Here is a 17,547-nt window from a genome sequence, read left to right as displayed (position 1 = left end):
ACATTGGGAGGACTACAAAACAGTGTGATGTCTCACTCGTACAAAGCAGCAGACCATTCCATTAGCTAATAAACGAAGACATCATCGAGGTAGACAACTGTATAATTTTCGTTCTACAGAACATAAAAAAGTCCAAATTATTTTTTTAAAACTTGGTATGTCAGAATACTTTAGTTCGGTGGTTCCAAAAATTTCGTTACAGTAAAACCTCTGTCGCTCCATATTTTCTTTGTGGCGAACTATTTTTAATAAAACAATTTACTTGAATAAAATAAATAACATTTTAATAATATAAACAAAATATCAATAAACTATCAAGTAATTTGCATTTGTAGCGCCGTTGTTGTGCTTTTCCAATTGTTCTAGAAGAATATACACAGGCGCATGTTTTATACGTCATCACAAAGACCTTTCCTCTTCCTTTCACAACATGGTCGACATTGAACGCCTACTGGAAATGACAGCCACCAATTGAGTATTTTTTAAAATTTATTTTAAAACATCGCTTATCTTCGCCGAAATAATGCCTCGCTACGAACTGGCCCTAATCCTTAAGGCGATGCAGCGACCGGAGACTGCAGCTACTCTCCGGAGGACTGTGGAGACTCTGATGGAGCGGGGTGCTGTGGTGAGAGACATGGAGAATCTTGGAGAGAGACTTCTGCCTTATGTCATGACCAAACACAACCAGAGACACCGCAGAGGATCATACTTTTTGATTGACTTCTACGCCGCTCCCAGCATTCTCACAGGCCTACTCGATCACTTGCATCGTGACGTGGACGTGGTGAGGCCCACGGTGCTGAAGAAGGACACGCAGACTTGCAAACAAACGTGCTGTGGACCTCAACAGTAACTGAGCGTAAGTGGACGTTTCCAAAACCTGCTGGACGTGTAAATGCATGCTTTTTGGACAAATTTTCTTAGCCTTTAAAATAATGTTACGAACTCTTATTGCAGCTGTATCAATACATCTGCCTTTGCAAAGACAATCATGAGTGTCCAAAGTGCGCTGTTTTTTTAAATAGTTTTTACGAATTAGATATATTCTTAGATATTACACTAACAAAGCTAACATTTTAATTTCTCTGTATGTGGACGTCTGTGGAAAAAGGTTGGGCACCCGTACACTACATCATACAGTGGAACCTGCTTAAGTCTGTGTCAGATAAAATATGGACCCAAAAATGTGTACCCCTGCCAGTTTTGCGCATGCGCTAAAATCAGCGGTCCATATTTTATGATATTTTTATGACTGTGTACCCTAACCCTAACCCTAACCACTCGGCGTAGTACTAATAACCAACAAATAAAAAAATAAAATTGTAACTATTTGGTCATTGCGCCAATATCAAGTGCGCATCCGCATGCATGCGCCAATACCAAATAGGTAAAAATTTCACAAAGTCTGTTATTTATGCTACACCCACACCCGCATGTGGACCAGCAAGCCAAGTCCCGGTCCACAAGTTGTTATTATAAATAAAAAGTATCCACTTAAGTTTGGTTGACCGCATTTTTTTCCATAAAATTTGACCTCCAAAGTGGTAATTTCTATGAAAAATCGGTCCATAAATGTTGCCGTGTGTTTTGGTATTGTCAAGATCATGATCACAAAGCAGTATGAAAGTACAACTACTATACTAACTACTATCTACAGTAGTTACACCACATTTAAACATGGACACAGTGACTTCCTGTTCAGTGCAAAGTAAGCTTCAAAATAAAAGCATGGCATTATTAACCTGGATTCTACCACAGCAACTAACAAAGGATTAGCTTGTTAGCCACTTTTTAGCCAATCCCTTATTATCGCCCATTCTCATGCCTCTGCGAAAGTCACAAGTAATTGTGCAAACAGTGGTCACTTTTGGTTATGTCGATGTCATTTCCACTAAATTAGTACAGTTCTACATCACAGCAAACTACAAAAGATTAGCATTATTGTCTTTGTAAAGACAGTATTATTCATACACTTAAATGGTGCAGGTGATCGTGTCATAACGTTAGGGTCAGTCAGTTTCTATGTACAATGACAGTAAATCCGTTTCCTAGAGCAACTTATGGTACATAAATACTCTCATCATGGGAACGAATGTCATTAATTTTGGGCCCTTAATGATTTATCCAAACTGTTCTTTTTCTGTGGTGACATCATTGTACAACACACATCTTCAGTCATTTTTAAAAAGAAGATTTTTGTGTGTAGAAGTTAGAGGTTTTCAAAGCAGGGGCTTTCTTGGCAACGTGAAACTGGCTTTAATGTTGTTCCAGCCGTTTTCAGTTCATGGCAGGCTTGAGCCTTTATTGTTGTTCCTGAACATCCAGACCAATTTTCTTTCATTTGACGGTCAAAGTACGGTGTCACAGCCAAATAATTCTTACCTACTTACATACAAATGAGGCGATGATCTTGTAATTGCCAGTTGTTTAGAAATGTCTCCAAAAGGCTTTCCAAACTTATGTAAATCTACAGTTCTTCTTCCGAGATCTTATGTTAAGTTCCTTGGACTTTCCCATTGTTCTGAGAGTATTGGTCGATGCAATGATTGCTGTCAAACAAACCGCTCATCGCCATCTCTGCCAACAAGAGTCTTTAATAAATGTAAAAGTGATGTTAAATGTTCATTAATCCCTTTCAGTCGTCATATATATCATATATTTTGCATTGTTTTCTGCTTGTAAAACTGTAATTATTCTCTATAAAATGTGTTTTGTGTTCAGATTTTTGGGTGTCTGGAATAGATTAACTGGATTTACATTTATTTATTACTGGGAAAATTAATTTGCTTGTTGTGCAATTGCACTGACACTTTTGAATGGATTAATAACGAAAACCGAGGTACCGCTGTATGTAAATTTAAAAGAAAAAAGTAAAGCAAAAAAGTAAAATTTGTGCACTCAGTTTTTGTTATAAAAAATCATTGAAGGTGTTCATTGTTCAATCCTGGAAAAAGAACGTTCCAAATAAGTTATTCAGAGCCCCAAATTAATAAGACATTCAAACCCAAGTTGAGTGTATGTAAACTAATAACTGGAACTGTACATACAGTATCAAAAACAATTAGAGGGTGCCTCTTGGGAAACAATGTGGTTGTCCTTGAACATACATTTCTCGATGAGTGGCAATATGTTTATTATGATGGTTGTATTTTGCAGTGGAGTGGAACTGCATTGTGTTATACTGAGAGCTGTTTCTGAGGTTGATGCCCTCTTTCTGTTTATAGTGATTATGCTGTGCTGTGCTGACTAGGCTGTAACTTAACACTGTAAAATCTGTTTGTTGTTTTACAGGGCTTTGTGACCCATCTCCATAAGCTGTGCCGTGTGCTGTCTCTTTTCCATGGGCTTTGGACTGCATTTTGCTGTTATATTATAATAAACATTATTTCAAGTATGCTTGAAGTCTGTGGTTGTTATACTTTTCTAACACAAAAAGCATCCTATAAGTACTTCAGTGTACAAAAAGGGCCTAAGCCGGCTGCATTTCTTCAGAAGGCTTGGATCCTTTAATGTCTGTAACAAAATGCTCCACATCCTCTACAGGTTAGTTGCAGCCAGCTCCATCTTCTTTGCCGTCGTATGTTGGAGAGTTGGAGTCAAGATGAAGGATAAAAAAAAAAAAGCATATGAAAAAGGCTGAGTTTGATGTTTGCATCAGGCTGACTACATTGGAGGAGGTGATTAGAGACAGAACTCTGGGTAAGATCAGAGCACTCATGTCTTTCACCCCCTCTACAGCACCTTAGCACAGGGTGCACGCCTGGTCCAAAGTGCGGACCAGGCGTCATTTGTGATCCGTGGCATATTTCAAAAATATAATTTAACAAAAAACTTATCAAAAATACAACAGAAAAAAATGCAGCAGTAATTTTACAAGAATAAAGTCAAAATATTAACAGAAAAAAGTTATCTAATCTAATGAGGAAAAGTCATAATTTTGCAAGAAGAACATAATATGAGGAAGAATGACGTCATTTTAGTAGCATAAAGTTGAAATGCTAAAGAAAAATGATTTTTTTTTAGTTATATGAGAAACAAAACCTAATTTTTGGAAAATTGGGTTGGCAAAAAAGTTATGTCATGAGAATAAAATCAAAATATTATGGGGAACAAAGTCAAAACTAGAAGAAAATTTACAAGAAGAAAGTTGAAATAGTTGGGGTGGCGGGGAACAACAGCAGAAATGGAAAACAAACAGCTGTAATTTTATAAGAATAAAGCCAAAATATTATGAGAAAAAGTATTATAATGAGGGAAAAAAGGTGCAGTCATTTTAGTAGCATTGAGTTGAAATACAAAAAAACCATGTTATTTTTAAAAGCTGTAATATGAGAAAACAAAATAAAGTTGTCAATTGGGGAAAAAGTCTTAATATTATAAGGTTTTTTTACAAGACTAAGGAGAAAGTTGAAATATTTGGAAACTTGAATTAAGTTGAAAAGTGAAGTTGATACTAACATGCTTTTTCACTTAGATCACAAAGCTGAGATGCAGTTTTCTTTGATATATAACTTCTTAGTACCGGTATATCTGCTTTACAATACATCAATGGCCCTTGCATCCTTTCATTTTGCACTATGTGGTACTTGCTGGAAAAACATTCGGACACCCCTGCCCTAGTCTGAAGAGTAGACACCGCAACAGACTTTGCAGCCCAGATATCTGAAGGAGAACAACAGCAACTCCTTTCTGCCAGAGACTATCAGACTGTATAATTCACATGTAGCCTCCACAATCATGCATTTCCTCTTCAAGAGCATAAATAAAGTTGATCTTGTCTTAATCCTCCTTCATAATGTTTTACGTTTAATTTAATGTAGAAGCAAAATGATGAGAAGGATTGCATTATATCGCAATTGCTGTGCAGAATGGATGATTTGGAGCAGTGGAAGCGCCTGGACAATGGGATTGTGACTGGGCTACACACACACACAGGTCTTATGTCAGTGAAGCTGACAACAGAGGAGGTCAAGCTGTTGCTCTGGTGGCCAACTTTCTGCAGTCAAAGGGTGTGGATGTGGATGTCAACAAGAAGCATACATGCGTCCCAATGGTTGGCAGGAATAACAACACCACACCTGCCATCATCACAAAGTTTAACAACAGGAAAAATAAGGTAGTATTGCTTAGGCAGAGAAGCAAGGTCTACATCTATGAGCATCTGACAAAATGCAATACTGACATCGCAAAGGTTGCACATGGTTTATAGTGTCATTGTTTTAACTCATACTTTTCAGACATGATTAATTGTGCAAATGTAAAACACACAAATACAAACATACCATAACAAGTACAGAGTATACCCTCTTCAGGGCCAAAAAAAAATTAAGCTACGAGCCGCAAATGGCTCACCTGCTGCACTTTGGACGCCCCTGTCATACCTGAATGGGGTGTATGTGGCAATCTGACTGCAAAGGAGTCTGTGCCTCACGAGCTATGAACCTCACCGAGCGATATACTGGCATGTTTGGTACCTTAAGGAGACAAACTAGTATGACTTCTTTATTAAGAGACGGTGTTTCATCTTTACACAACGCATGCATGGCAAAGTTTGCCATCCCCATAGACAAGCAATGCAAAGTTTACAAAGAGAAGGTCAGACCGCAATATTGTTAATGTAAATGACATAACTTTCATTACTGACACATGATCACAGTGGGGTAGCTGTTGGAACGCAGCACTATAGTGCCTCTTTCATCTGTGATGGACTGCTAGAACAGATGTTTGAATAATAGAAAATATGCGATATGCGTGCATGTGTGTTTTGTTTTACCCATTTTATCAACAGGGGTTGATTTATTTTTTACACGCAAGACAGTTAAGACCAAAAACTTCAACTGTTGCGTGAAATGTTGCCTGTACAGCAGTTAAAAGTCCCCTATTATGGAAAACTGACTTGTTCATTTTGTTATAACAGTAGTATGTGTCCCAAGAGTCTGTTTATGAGCGCCACACATGAGAAAAATCTATTATTTCCCTCACTTGTTTGCTCTGCTTTTGAGACGAGGAAAGTTTAGAAGGTCCGGGTATTCATGACGTTATGAAGGAAAAACCTCCTTCCTCATGATGATACTAACATGATACATGATACTAACGAGCCCGCCCCGTGTATACATGTAACGGATGCCAGCCAGTGCGGCTGCGCAAGTGTACATTGGTAAAACCTCAATCCCTTGGCCTTAAGAGCTGCGCTGAACGCTGGATCGACTTTTGGCCCACTGGTCAGTGCTCTTGTCTCCCATTCTTGCGGTCCTGTGTTCGATCCCTGACGCGAGCAGTGTGAAACAGGAAGGTTACATGTAACCCGCCCTGTTTCGCACCGGGGTTCGAACACAGGACCTTCGCAATGGGAGGCGAGAGCGCTGACCACACGGCCAAAAGCCCGGGCTGTCGACCGTGTGTTCAGCGCAGCTCTTAAGGCAGAGGGAGTGAGGTTTACCAACGTACACTTGCACAGCCTCACAGGCTGGCATCCGTTACATACATACACACCACTTCACAGAGGACAGTGTCGCAAAGTAGGCTTTGCTACGCATCTTAAAATAATGTCTGGAGCTCTGCCAACAATCTGTCAGTCAGCTATACATAGGAGCTGTTTTATAATTTTTTTCTTCCGCTAATAGGCTAAACTAGTATGATAGCTTTTTACAATGTGACCATCATGTTAGCACTTTAGCTCACATAGCTGTGCTAGTGTTGCTAATGTTTGTGGCCTCCATCCCATTCTTTAAAGTGAAGCTATTGTATGTGATATATGGTATCCATCAAGTTGGGCAAGTGCAGCGTTACAGTATACTGTACAGTGTTCTCTGTTTTATCGCGGGGGATAGGTTCCCAAAATAGCCCGCAATATTTATATTTACAATTATTATATATGTTTTAAGGCTGTAAAAACCCCTCACCATTCACTTTATACACTTTTCTCAGGCAGGCAATGACATTTTCCCACATTTGTCTCACAAAAGTTGAAACCTTTGTTTGAATTTTAATGAGCAACCTACAGGTCGAAATTAAGAAATTATTAAGCGACTCACGCATATTTCACGTGACCTGCCTTTTCGTCCTGCCGCCATTCTGCGGTACTGTAGCATTTTTGCATCATTGTTAAAACATATTGCTGCAGTATTCCTGCTTCAAACAGAGGATTCATTTATAAGCTAGCTCGCAAACAAGTGAGCGATGACACAGGTTGTGAGACTTATTTCAAATTGTTGAAAAATATTGTAGTGTAATACAGAACCTTTAGTACGGTATCTATGGTGGTAGTTTAACCATAAATGATTCTTTCTACGGGGCCTCTTGCTTAATTTACTGAGAAATTACAAAGAATAAACTAATTAATGTAACTCTTGTCCCATTTAGAACATGTAGATTGCATAATGTAGTGCGATCTCACAATGATAACGAAAGTAAAATCAATCATGCATTCCCAAATGTAATCATCCACCCTTCCAAAGGTTTTGTGAAAATCGGATAAGTAGTAATCCTGCACACTAGAAGCAAACAAACAGCAAGACAGAGCCTCCTTGGCGGAGGTCACTAGTCAAGTGACACTGAGTCACATGTTATGCTGAGTGGTCAGCTGACTCACAGTGAGACTCTATTTAGGCTTCGACGAAAGCCTGCAGCTTGTATTCGTTGCACCTTCAGCGCGTCAGAGTGAAAGAGCGGAGTCATGCTGCTTCTAAGCCTCCTTTTCGTCTCGTCAGGTAATGTCTGAACACTAAATAAAATCAACATGGGTGTTATGCATATGTTCAAGTAGAATATATACGTTCTTGTAGAACGTCAGATCACATGATCGGCTTTTTAGTCGAGTTACTGCCAGCTATTTAACATGAAAAAGGCGGAAGCGTCTTAGAGTAGCTTTGGTAAACACCAGTCAAATGTTATTCTTCTAAGCGGCTACTGTCACCCACTCAAATATATTGTTTATAATAAAAAAATCGTCGAAGCGCATTTGGTAATTGTGTGAATAATTTGGGAATATTGTGCTCTTGACGATTGATCGTCGGCACTTCCTGTTGAGATAGCATTGTTAGCATGAACGCCAATAGCTAGTTAGCAGCCCAGTCTTGCCCTCATTATAGCTTTGTTTCTGTTTTCGGTGTAACTAATGAAGATTAAACTACGACTAGCTGCCGTATTCATTTTATTACATGGATTGTTTAATTGGGTCGTTTTTTCTGTACTAATACATGTGTACCTGTGTAAGGAAAGATTTGTTGTAAACAAATGTAACCTGACCTTATTCCGCGTGAGCCTGTCGCTAATTTAGGTTTCGTTGAGTTCTCTAAAAAGCCTAACCACACATTTTCGTTTCATCTTTTTTAAAGTATCACATCCCTGCACAGTTTTAGTTTAGGCACTTCTGTTTTTTTAATTCTGCTTTTGGTCTATTCCTAAATGTGCACTTCAGCCTTCCCTAAGGTGACGCTCTTTTTTGTTTTTTTGACAAAGTGGTCTTCTGCCGAAATTACGGTACTATATAAGGAGCCGGTTTATCGTTAGTTTGGTTCCAGTAAAACATTGGCTCTTGAAACAAAACATTGCAATTAGTGTTTACTGCTTGAATACAATCAATGGCATGTAGGCTTCTTGTGTACAGTACTTATCTTTTGCGGATAAAGTTTTGTTATGTGTACTTAGAGCTTTCACATTCTTGCATTCGCTTGGTGCAGAAAATCTTCTGAAATGAGTCAATTCAAAAGGCTTGGTGGCCTTTCAAGATGTTCACTGTCTTTTAGTTAAAAACCCTTTTTTATTGTATTCAACTGTCTACATACAAAATGTAGAGAATAAAGGCTGTTGTCGTTGCTGAACTTGTAAAAGCACATGCTGTAGTAGTGTTCATTTTATTTTGAAGTTGGAACGTTTTATACTGTGATTCCAGAACAGCTTGTTTCGTCTGACTGGTCAGTAGACTCAGTGGAAGGGGGCGGGGGGCAGGGCAGGGCAGGGTAGGGTTTCCGGAAGGTTTTGATCTTTGAAGAAGCTCATCTTTTACTAATCTTTCACATTTGCTACTCATTACAGTATTTTGGTCTGGCGCATACATAACACTGCTGTATTCGTATTGTTGCCTCCCCTTTTTAAAATGCATTGGAACCACCTCAGGTTGAACACAGTTTGGTTAGGCTGGTTGACCTCTGACGAATATTCCAAAACCGATTCAACCCATAGGAAATGAATGAATGAATGTGTTCCAGGTTCAAACTGGCACCATGGTAAAACATTTATAAATGTAATTGTCATTGTCTGGTGCCTTTTGTAACGTGGCGATACACTCTGTGTATCCTGTGTTGTGCTGACTGAACTGATTCCTGTTGACAGGTTGGTGCGTGTTTGTTACTCAAGTCTGCTTGCGATTTCATTCCCTGGGTATTGACCCGGAATGCTATTTAAAAACTGAGTATGCACCTCCAAAGTTCAACACAGACGGTGGTTGACTTTGAAGTATTGAATGACAGTACAGTTGTCCCTCGCCACATCACGGTTTGACTTTTGTGGCTTCGCACTGTCACGGTTTTTCAAAACTATATTGATAAATCATACCATTTTGTGGTTGGATACAGCCTGTTATTAGTCAAATATATACATATTGAAGCAAATGTTGCATGTTTTCTGCCATTGTCAAGCATAAAAATGGCTTAATGAATGAAAATACAAATATACATATGTACAATTATATTGTAGTATTATTTGAATGGTATATGAATTGTAGTCTTTAAGTGCAAGTAGCAAATTGCAGTAATCTAAAGGATTACGTAATTTGCATTCCCTAAATCAAATCATTCTAGCTAAATCAAAAATGCCAACAAAACGGGCATCTGCACACAGGACAGCAGGTTAGTCAAGTTAACAACCTAAAACAAGAAAATAATGGTTTGGAAGAGAATAATCTACAAACAAAGCTATTACCTATGGGTGATGTTGGTCTTAATTTTTTTTTCTTTTTTTTGCAGCTGTGGCCACCCCTCTCCTGGGCACGGGGCAGTGTGCTCGTGGACCCCTTTACTGGTGTCAGAACGTGAAGACTGCGTCTCTTTGTGGAGCGGTGACTCACTGCCAGCAGAACGTATGGAACAAACCCCAGATGGTGAGACTCCAGCTTCCGTTTTCCATTTATATGAAACATTGCCTGCGTTTACTAGTTTTACTAATAGGAAGTTCTAATATCAGATCAAAGTATTTAGCAAATTATATTATCTACAAGAGTGCCATTAAAAATAAGTCGATATCTTGTGTCCTGTTGTCTGTTTCCAGAAAAGTGTGCCATGCAACTTGTGTAAAGAGATAGTCATGGTGGTCTTACAGGTTTTGAAGAACAATGCAACACAGGTGACAAATATAAATAATTTTACATGTTTTTGTACCTATCCCACCCCCACAAGATGTATTATTTGATCATGTGATTGCAGGCTGAAGTTCTTGGCTACATGGAAAAGGCCTGCCAGCTCATTCCTGACAAAGGTTTGAGCGCAGAGTGCAAGGAGATGGTTGACAATTACTACCCCATTGTCATTGGAATCATCATTGGGGAGCTGGTGAGGGATTGCATGTCATACTGATTCACTTGTACATAGAAATATAAATGTCTTGTCAGTGAAGTGCAAAGAGCTGACTGTGGGCTATTAATGGGGAACTGGATTCAAGTTTAAATAGAAACAGAAGTCATTGTGCAATATGGAACCTTGTGATAGGCAGCTTTGCTTCAAATCACCTTTTTTTTTTGATGAACTTACAAGAACTTGGTCTTCCATGCGTTTGATACCCCCCCCTTTTTTTTTTACGTTTCAGGAGGATCCCGGTGTGGCTTGTGGAGCTATTGGCCTGTGTCGCTCCCAGCAGATGGCCCTGGCTGAGCTTCATGAACAGCTCCTGTCCAACGAGATCCCGCAAGTTGACCTTTCCCGGCAAGCAGCACCTTTTCTCCTCAATGTGCCAGAGCTCCTTTACCCACAAGAGACCCCCAAACCCGAAACTCCAGTAGAGGTACACTATCAATTACTTTACTCCATCAGCACCCATCATTAAACATTGCTTCCCCTCTTTCTCTCTCCTTAGGGAGCTGGTGATGTGTGCCAGGACTGCATCAAGTTCCTGACTGATGCACAAGCCGAAGCCAAGGCCAACTCCTCATACATAGACTCTCTCATTGAGAAAATTGAGGAAAAGTGTGAGGCGATGGGACCCGGTTTGTCTGACATGGTAAGTGCCAGAATTGGTTGTCAGTTATTTTACACTCCTCCCAATTTTAAAGCAAGGTTAAAGCAACATTTTTGCCGACCCTTATGCATGTAAAAAGTTAGTTAACCACTGTCATTTTAAAATGTTAAACATTTTTTTTGTAAATTAAGCTTCAAAAGCTGTATTTTTCTTGGTAATGTTGGTAGTTGGTGGTTTCACTGCTCTCCTCCCAAGATTTCTCACTGACTTTTTTTTTTTTTTTTTTTCCCCTCCATGCAGTGCAGGCAGTATATCAGCCAGTATGGCACCCTCGCTGTTCAGCAGCTTTTGTCCATGGTGAGTTCTCCCACGTGAAGTGATTTTTAAAAAATAAATAAATAAATCAAATAAAAATACTTAAGCAACATTTCCAATACGTCTATTCCTAAAAACTAAGAAGACTGAATCAATTTTCATATTGCTGACACCTTTTGCACCTTCAAATTGCTCTCCCCTCTACATTTCAGTTCCCCCCCTCATAACTGAGTTTCCTTCATTCATGTATTCCATTGTTTTTTTTCCTTCCCTTTTGGCTCTGTGCTGCTTCTCAGGAACAGGTAGGTCTTGTGTGTCCAGCCTGTAGCCTTTTTAACCCCTTAGCCCTGTTTAGTGCTAGTGTGACTTACCCCCCACAATGTAGAGATGCACATGGTTTGGATGTGCACTGCTATACTTAACCTTTTACATTTGGATGCTTTTAACAACCTTCATCTGCACATTTTACAATTGTGTGTCCTGATGGATTGAGCAAATGGAACGTATGTATGTGACATGTTCTTGAGCGTTGTCCTGTTTGACCGAATGCTGAGACTTGTGTGAGTTTTAATTTGCTGTACATTGGTGTTCTGGCTTGAGAAGCTGGGCTAATGTTGTTAAATACCGCTGTGCAGATGTACACTACCCAATGTTATTTGTGTGTCACTACAGCAAGGTATATAGACCTGTCCTTTTATTGATTTATTTTTCTTCTGTCCATAGAATCCCAAAGATGCATGTGCCCGTTTTGGGTTCTGTAGTGCCATGGAGAAGTCCACTCCCATGTTGAAGCTGCAGCCTGCCAAAATGTTACCTGCTGCCAAGACCTTGCCTGCTGTCAGTCTTATTCCTGCCACCAAGGTGGAATCTGCCAAGTCTGCAAAAGTAACCGTTGATGCCTTTCCCCCCCACTTTTGGATAAGATCTAATGTACTAGTACAGTTGACTTGTGTATATAGACATTTACACAATATGTCTTTGTGTTCTAGCGTATGGTGCGGGTTCGTGATTCCCCAACATGTGCAATCTGTGAGTTTGTGATGAAGCAGTTAGAAAGCATGTTGGAAGATCAGACAACTGAGGTAGGCTGCGTACCCCTAGCTGAACACAATGTTGTTGTAGTCTCCCCCCCACACACTTTGACCAATCTTCTACCATTGTTCCAGGAGGAGGTGATACAAGCTGTGGAGAAGGTTTGCACATTTTTGCCATCCAGCCTGACAAGCCAGTGTAAGGACCTGATTGAGACATACGGACAGGCCATCATTGAGCTGCTAGTGCAGCAGGCTGACCCCAAGACAGTCTGCACTGTGTTGGCGCTGTGCAATGATGCCAAGCGTGCATTTGTCAGTAAGTCCTTACTCTTCTCTGCATTGGACGAATAAATCTTTATTTTTCAACGTGAAGCCCATTTTAATTTACATTGGTCAGGACATGTACTCAGATTTTCATAATTTAATTATGTCCAATTTTTCTAGTCTAGAAGTAGAACAAGAGCATTTAACTTCTCTCCCCAGCTGCCCTTGACGTGACTGCCTTCAAAGCTGGTGGCTACTGCGAGGTGTGCAAGATGGCTGTCTCCTACATCGACGGCATCCTGGAAAAGAATGCAACTGAGGCGCAGATTGAAGAGGCAGTGAGGAAAGTTTGCAGCTTCCTGCCCGACTCCTACCAGAAGGAGGTCATGAGATGCACACTTTACACCCCCTTTGTGTAATCTTGGAACTTCTTTTTTTCGATCTGATTGTTGGAATAACCCGTGCGTGTCTGTGTGTCAACAGTGTGACCAGCTGGTTGAACAGTATGAGCCCGTGCTTGTGCAGGTACTGCTTCAGATGCTCGACCCTGACTTTGTGTGCATGGTGAGTACTTAAATACAAAACTATCTTCAGCTCGAGGTCAGGAAACTTTGCTGTGGGCAGGTGAAGAATCGTGTATGTGTGTGTGTTTTATAGAAAGTGGGTGCTTGTCCTGAAGCAGTGCGCAGGCTGCTGGGACCCGAGCAGTGCAGCTTGGGACCTTCATTCTGGTGCAGGAGTATTGAAACAGCTACCCAATGCGATGTGAGTCATATGGGACACAGAATTTAATAGCTTTACACTTGTCAAGATGATCTTGACACCTGTTTCTCTTTCAGGCTGTGGCTCACTGCAGGCGCCATGTTTGGGCATAGAAGACATCAGCACAAACCTTTTTTTTTTTTTTTTTTTTTTAGGGAATTAACTGCATTGCTGCTTCCTACTTCAACCATTTGTTCATTTCTCTACGTTTTGTTTAAATTAATTTGATATGATTTGTGAGTGACCTGGACTGTCTTCCCCCTCTGTGGCTGGGGGCTAGTTACATGTATACTGGCTTGCTTTCTGAAAACAGGACAGTTAACCACTGTAATGTTTTGCAGTTTAGCATCTTTAAGTTGAATTTTTGTGTCCTGCTTGCCGGGTCTGATTTATATGTAATAACAAAAGTCAAGTTTTACATGTAGTGCAGAGTCCAGAGCCAGCAGGTGGCTGTTGGGGCTTTTCTCTCTCAGTGAGCGCTAACAGAAGCTGTAGTAAGAATGACTGACAGATATAACCTTTAGCAGTGTGTTCTCCTCTGAAGCAAATGTTGATCTTTGTCAGTCAGAATGTTTTATTGTGAATTGTTTTTTTAAGGAGGTGATGATATAAGGTAATGAGATGGCCTTGGAGTGTTCCTCCCGTTGTTTGCACTTTCCCAACAGTTTGTAAGCGGTAGCTTTTTCTAACATACACAAAAGCATCTTGTGTTCTCCTTTTATGTCCTGAGCCAGCTGATGTTTGATCTGGAAATTTTAACGATTAAAATAATCCAACCCACTGCAACTGAGTGTCATTTTATACACTCCTGATTCAAATTTTAAGACCAGATGGAAAAATTGCAAGAATTTACATTTTGCACTGGTGGATCTCAAGGAAGGTTCTAAGCAGAGCTTCAAAATGCAAAAAGAAGAAATGGGAGTGTGACAATAAATGTTTGAGTAAGAAATTTATTGCGAACAACCGTTAACGTGAAATACGCTGTTCAACAACTGATCAAAAGTTAAGTTGACAAAAATGTGGATTCAATGTCATGATCTCTTGATGGCAAAGGCAACAAAGCTTTCTCTCTTTGAATGTGGTCTGATTGCTGAGATGCATAAGGTGTCTCAGAGTTTCATTGCTGCTGAGGTAGGACGCACTCAGTCATTTCAAAACGTCTTAACAGATCCTGAGAGTTATGGAACAAAATTCAAGTGGTAGAGCCAAAAAAAAATGTCACCCACCCTGAGATCTTCTTGGCTGTCTTGTCAAAACACGGGACAATCCTCGGCCCAAATTGGGTTGTTACTGGTGCCAAGTGCGGTCAAATACCCATCAGACGGCATCTGTGAGCGAAGGGTTTTAAGAAAGGCCTTGTCTGCAAGGCCACAAAATTGAGAGAAAACGTGTAAATTTGACAGTCCTGATTATTTCCAATATTACTGGAATGACAAGGAGCTCCTATCTGCCCACTTGGCACAATGGGGGGGGGGCATCATCATCATCAATGAGCTTCCGGTTGTGCAGGAGCGTCAAATACCAGCTGGCTATGTTGAGATGCTGCAAGGGTCATCAGTTGTGACTGAAGGCCCTCGGCTGTGTGGTAATGGCTGGGTTTTTCAACAGGACAACGCTGCAGTACAAAATGCCCGCCTGACAAAGGACTGCTTCCAGAGCAAAAACCTCACTGTGTTAGACCGTCAGCTGTGTGTTCCCATGATCTAAACCCAATTGAGAACATTTGGGGATGGATGGCAAGGGAAGTTCAGAAAAATGGACATAAGTTCCAGACAGTGGATAACCTCCGTGAAGCCATCTTCACTACAAGGAGCAACATTCCCACTAACCTCCTGGAAATACTGGCACCAAGCATGCACAAACAAATTTTGGAGGTGATTTAACAAGAATGACGCAGCTGCTTATTACTGAGTCCTTTTAAAACATTCATTTCTATTTTCTGGTTTGTTTTATTTTTTCGCTTTGGTCTTAAACTTTTGATGAGCTGATGAACAGCCAATTTCACCCTCAACTTAGAACTGCCTTAAGCGCCAACAATGCAAAATGCCAAGGCTTGCAGCTGTCCCTCATTGTCATCCCCCTTTTTATACTCTTTTACTCACTGTGGCAACTGTATGGCACTCGGTGATTCTTCCTGCTGCTGTTGGTCATCCCCTGTGCCATCCAGTCCAGCCTGGTTCTTCTGCAGTACCTGTGTTTGTGTTTTTGGAATTCATTTTGCTCAAGTTTTTCCGCGATGCCCTTTTGCTTTCCTTGGCTTTGTCGTCTTGTGTTCCTGAGCTGCATTAGAAGCAATTAAAGACTGTTGTGCTCACATTTGTTTCCCCTCTGCATACTGGGATCCAGACACGTGCACCACAAGACCTCACAGATACGTTCATTTTTCATTTTATTGCACCGTGGCAGGCCACTAAACTGACGTTAGTTGGACCAACTTAACTCAATTCAAAATATTGAACTTGACAAAGTCAACTTGAGTGCATTAACAGATTTTGTTTCATCAGCAAGAAATAATTGCTAAGTCCTTCTCATGCAAATGATAAAAAAGGGCTATTTCTTAATTTATTTGAACATATCAATGCAAGTGGGGATAATGACAGTGCTTATCATTGCTGCATTAAAAAAAAGTTCCAGTGTTTTGAAAATTAAATATGCCGTGAAATGTTAATGCTATTAATACTACAAATTATTTTTGTGAAAGCTTCTCTCACATGTACACAATTACCTTTGCAGCACTGTCAAGATACAGATGACTGCGTACACTTGAGCATATACGAGGTAAATTGAAGGGTTATTTTAAAAATGAATATTAATATATGTAGTAATGCAATACATTTGTATTTTACGTATCTTTATTACAACAAGTACTGTACTGTATAGCTTACGGAAGTTATAACATTTGTATGGACTAAATGAGTTGGTTTAAATGTAAACTTTGGCGACATCTAGTGGACTGAACGCACATTGCATGTTTGAAGTGATTGAAAATGAATTGGAACATTTCATACCAAGAAGTTAAGGCAGATACAGTATTCATTTAGTGAGTCACGTCTGCTGTTCTTTATTGGCTACATTGCACATATGTGGAAGTATGACCTGGGCATGAACAAGATGGTTACAAATATTGTAATCGAAAATATTTAATGTCTTATAAAATTGAAAAAAAATCTATGCAGAGCCATATTTCTTATTCTGACCCAGAATTTAGGGACAAGTTCATGTGCATTAATTTACTAGTTACTACAGTAGTAAATGTCTTTTACGACGACATTTTGCTGGAGCTATTTTGAAGGGACTTTAGGCTATAACAACAATACAGTTTAGTATTGTAATTAGTTATTTCATTAATTGCTTCTACTTTTGAAATGATGAAGACGGCTGATACGACAAATACATGAAGATGCAGAAATGCATGCTTGTAAGAAGAAAAACTTGCCGTATCGTTCAAAATATGGTAGACATAAAAAAGTGGGGCGTGAAATTTACAAAATGCCAAACAAACAAAAAATTCAAGTTCAAGTGACAGTTTTCAGGGTTTTTTTCATGGTCAGTGTTGATAAAACAGTATTATAACAGTGTAATATTTGAATATTTCCCAAAACAAGTAGAGCAAGTAGAGCTTTAAACCCCTTTACATTGTACATACTTTCTATTTGTTTTACTTAGAAAAGTCTTGCTCCTCTTACCAAAACCGTCGAAAAAAAAGATGGATGAAAGAATTGACACTAATACAGTTGTGCACCGCCAAAGACTACTAAAATACCAAAACAAAACAAACATTTCTGACAATAACTACTGTAGCATATTGTTTTCACCCAAGACTATTATTACAAATATTTTATGGGTCTAAGGAGGTTAAGAGCAGTCAAACTGAAACCATTACAAAAAACATAATTGAACCACATTTTTTTTAATTCGTCGTTAAACGATTAAATTAAATAATTTATTTTAGAACATCGCCACCGGATCTCTCCCACCAGTGCAACATAAGGTGCTACAG

At 39.6% G+C, this 17,547-nt stretch overlaps 2 protein-coding genes across 2 annotated transcripts; both read left to right on the top strand.

Annotated features, from left to right (window-relative positions):
* Positions 1 to 417: 417 nt before the first annotated feature.
* mrps6 (mitochondrial ribosomal protein S6) lies at positions 418 to 3,405 on the top strand. The gene is made up of 2 exons (XM_054798881.1): positions 418 to 862; positions 3,295 to 3,405. The coding sequence occupies exon 1, from the start codon at positions 524 to 526 to the stop codon at positions 854 to 856; it is 333 nt and encodes a 110-aa protein (XP_054654856.1). The 5' UTR covers positions 418 to 523; the 3' UTR covers positions 857 to 862; positions 3,295 to 3,405.
* A 4,139-nt stretch (positions 3,406 to 7,544) lies between these two features.
* psap (prosaposin) lies at positions 7,545 to 14,333 on the top strand. Its single transcript, XM_054799607.1, has 14 exons — positions 7,545 to 7,712; positions 9,969 to 10,102; positions 10,270 to 10,344; positions 10,425 to 10,550; positions 10,804 to 10,998; positions 11,071 to 11,214; positions 11,473 to 11,529; positions 12,211 to 12,372; positions 12,477 to 12,569; positions 12,654 to 12,837; positions 13,005 to 13,168; positions 13,269 to 13,349; positions 13,443 to 13,550; positions 13,625 to 14,333. Exons 1-14 carry the CDS (start codon positions 7,679 to 7,681, stop codon positions 13,658 to 13,660), a joined length of 1,593 nt encoding a protein of 530 aa, XP_054655582.1. The 5' UTR covers positions 7,545 to 7,678; the 3' UTR covers positions 13,661 to 14,333.
* Positions 14,334 to 17,547: the final 3,214 nt, after the last annotated feature.

This window comes from Dunckerocampus dactyliophorus, chromosome 14, assembly GCF_027744805.1.
Source record: "Dunckerocampus dactyliophorus isolate RoL2022-P2 chromosome 14, RoL_Ddac_1.1, whole genome shotgun sequence".
Classification (NCBI taxonomy): Eukaryota; Metazoa; Chordata; class Actinopteri; order Syngnathiformes; family Syngnathidae; genus Dunckerocampus; species Dunckerocampus dactyliophorus.
This window is presented reverse-complemented; position numbering and strand designations above follow the sequence as displayed.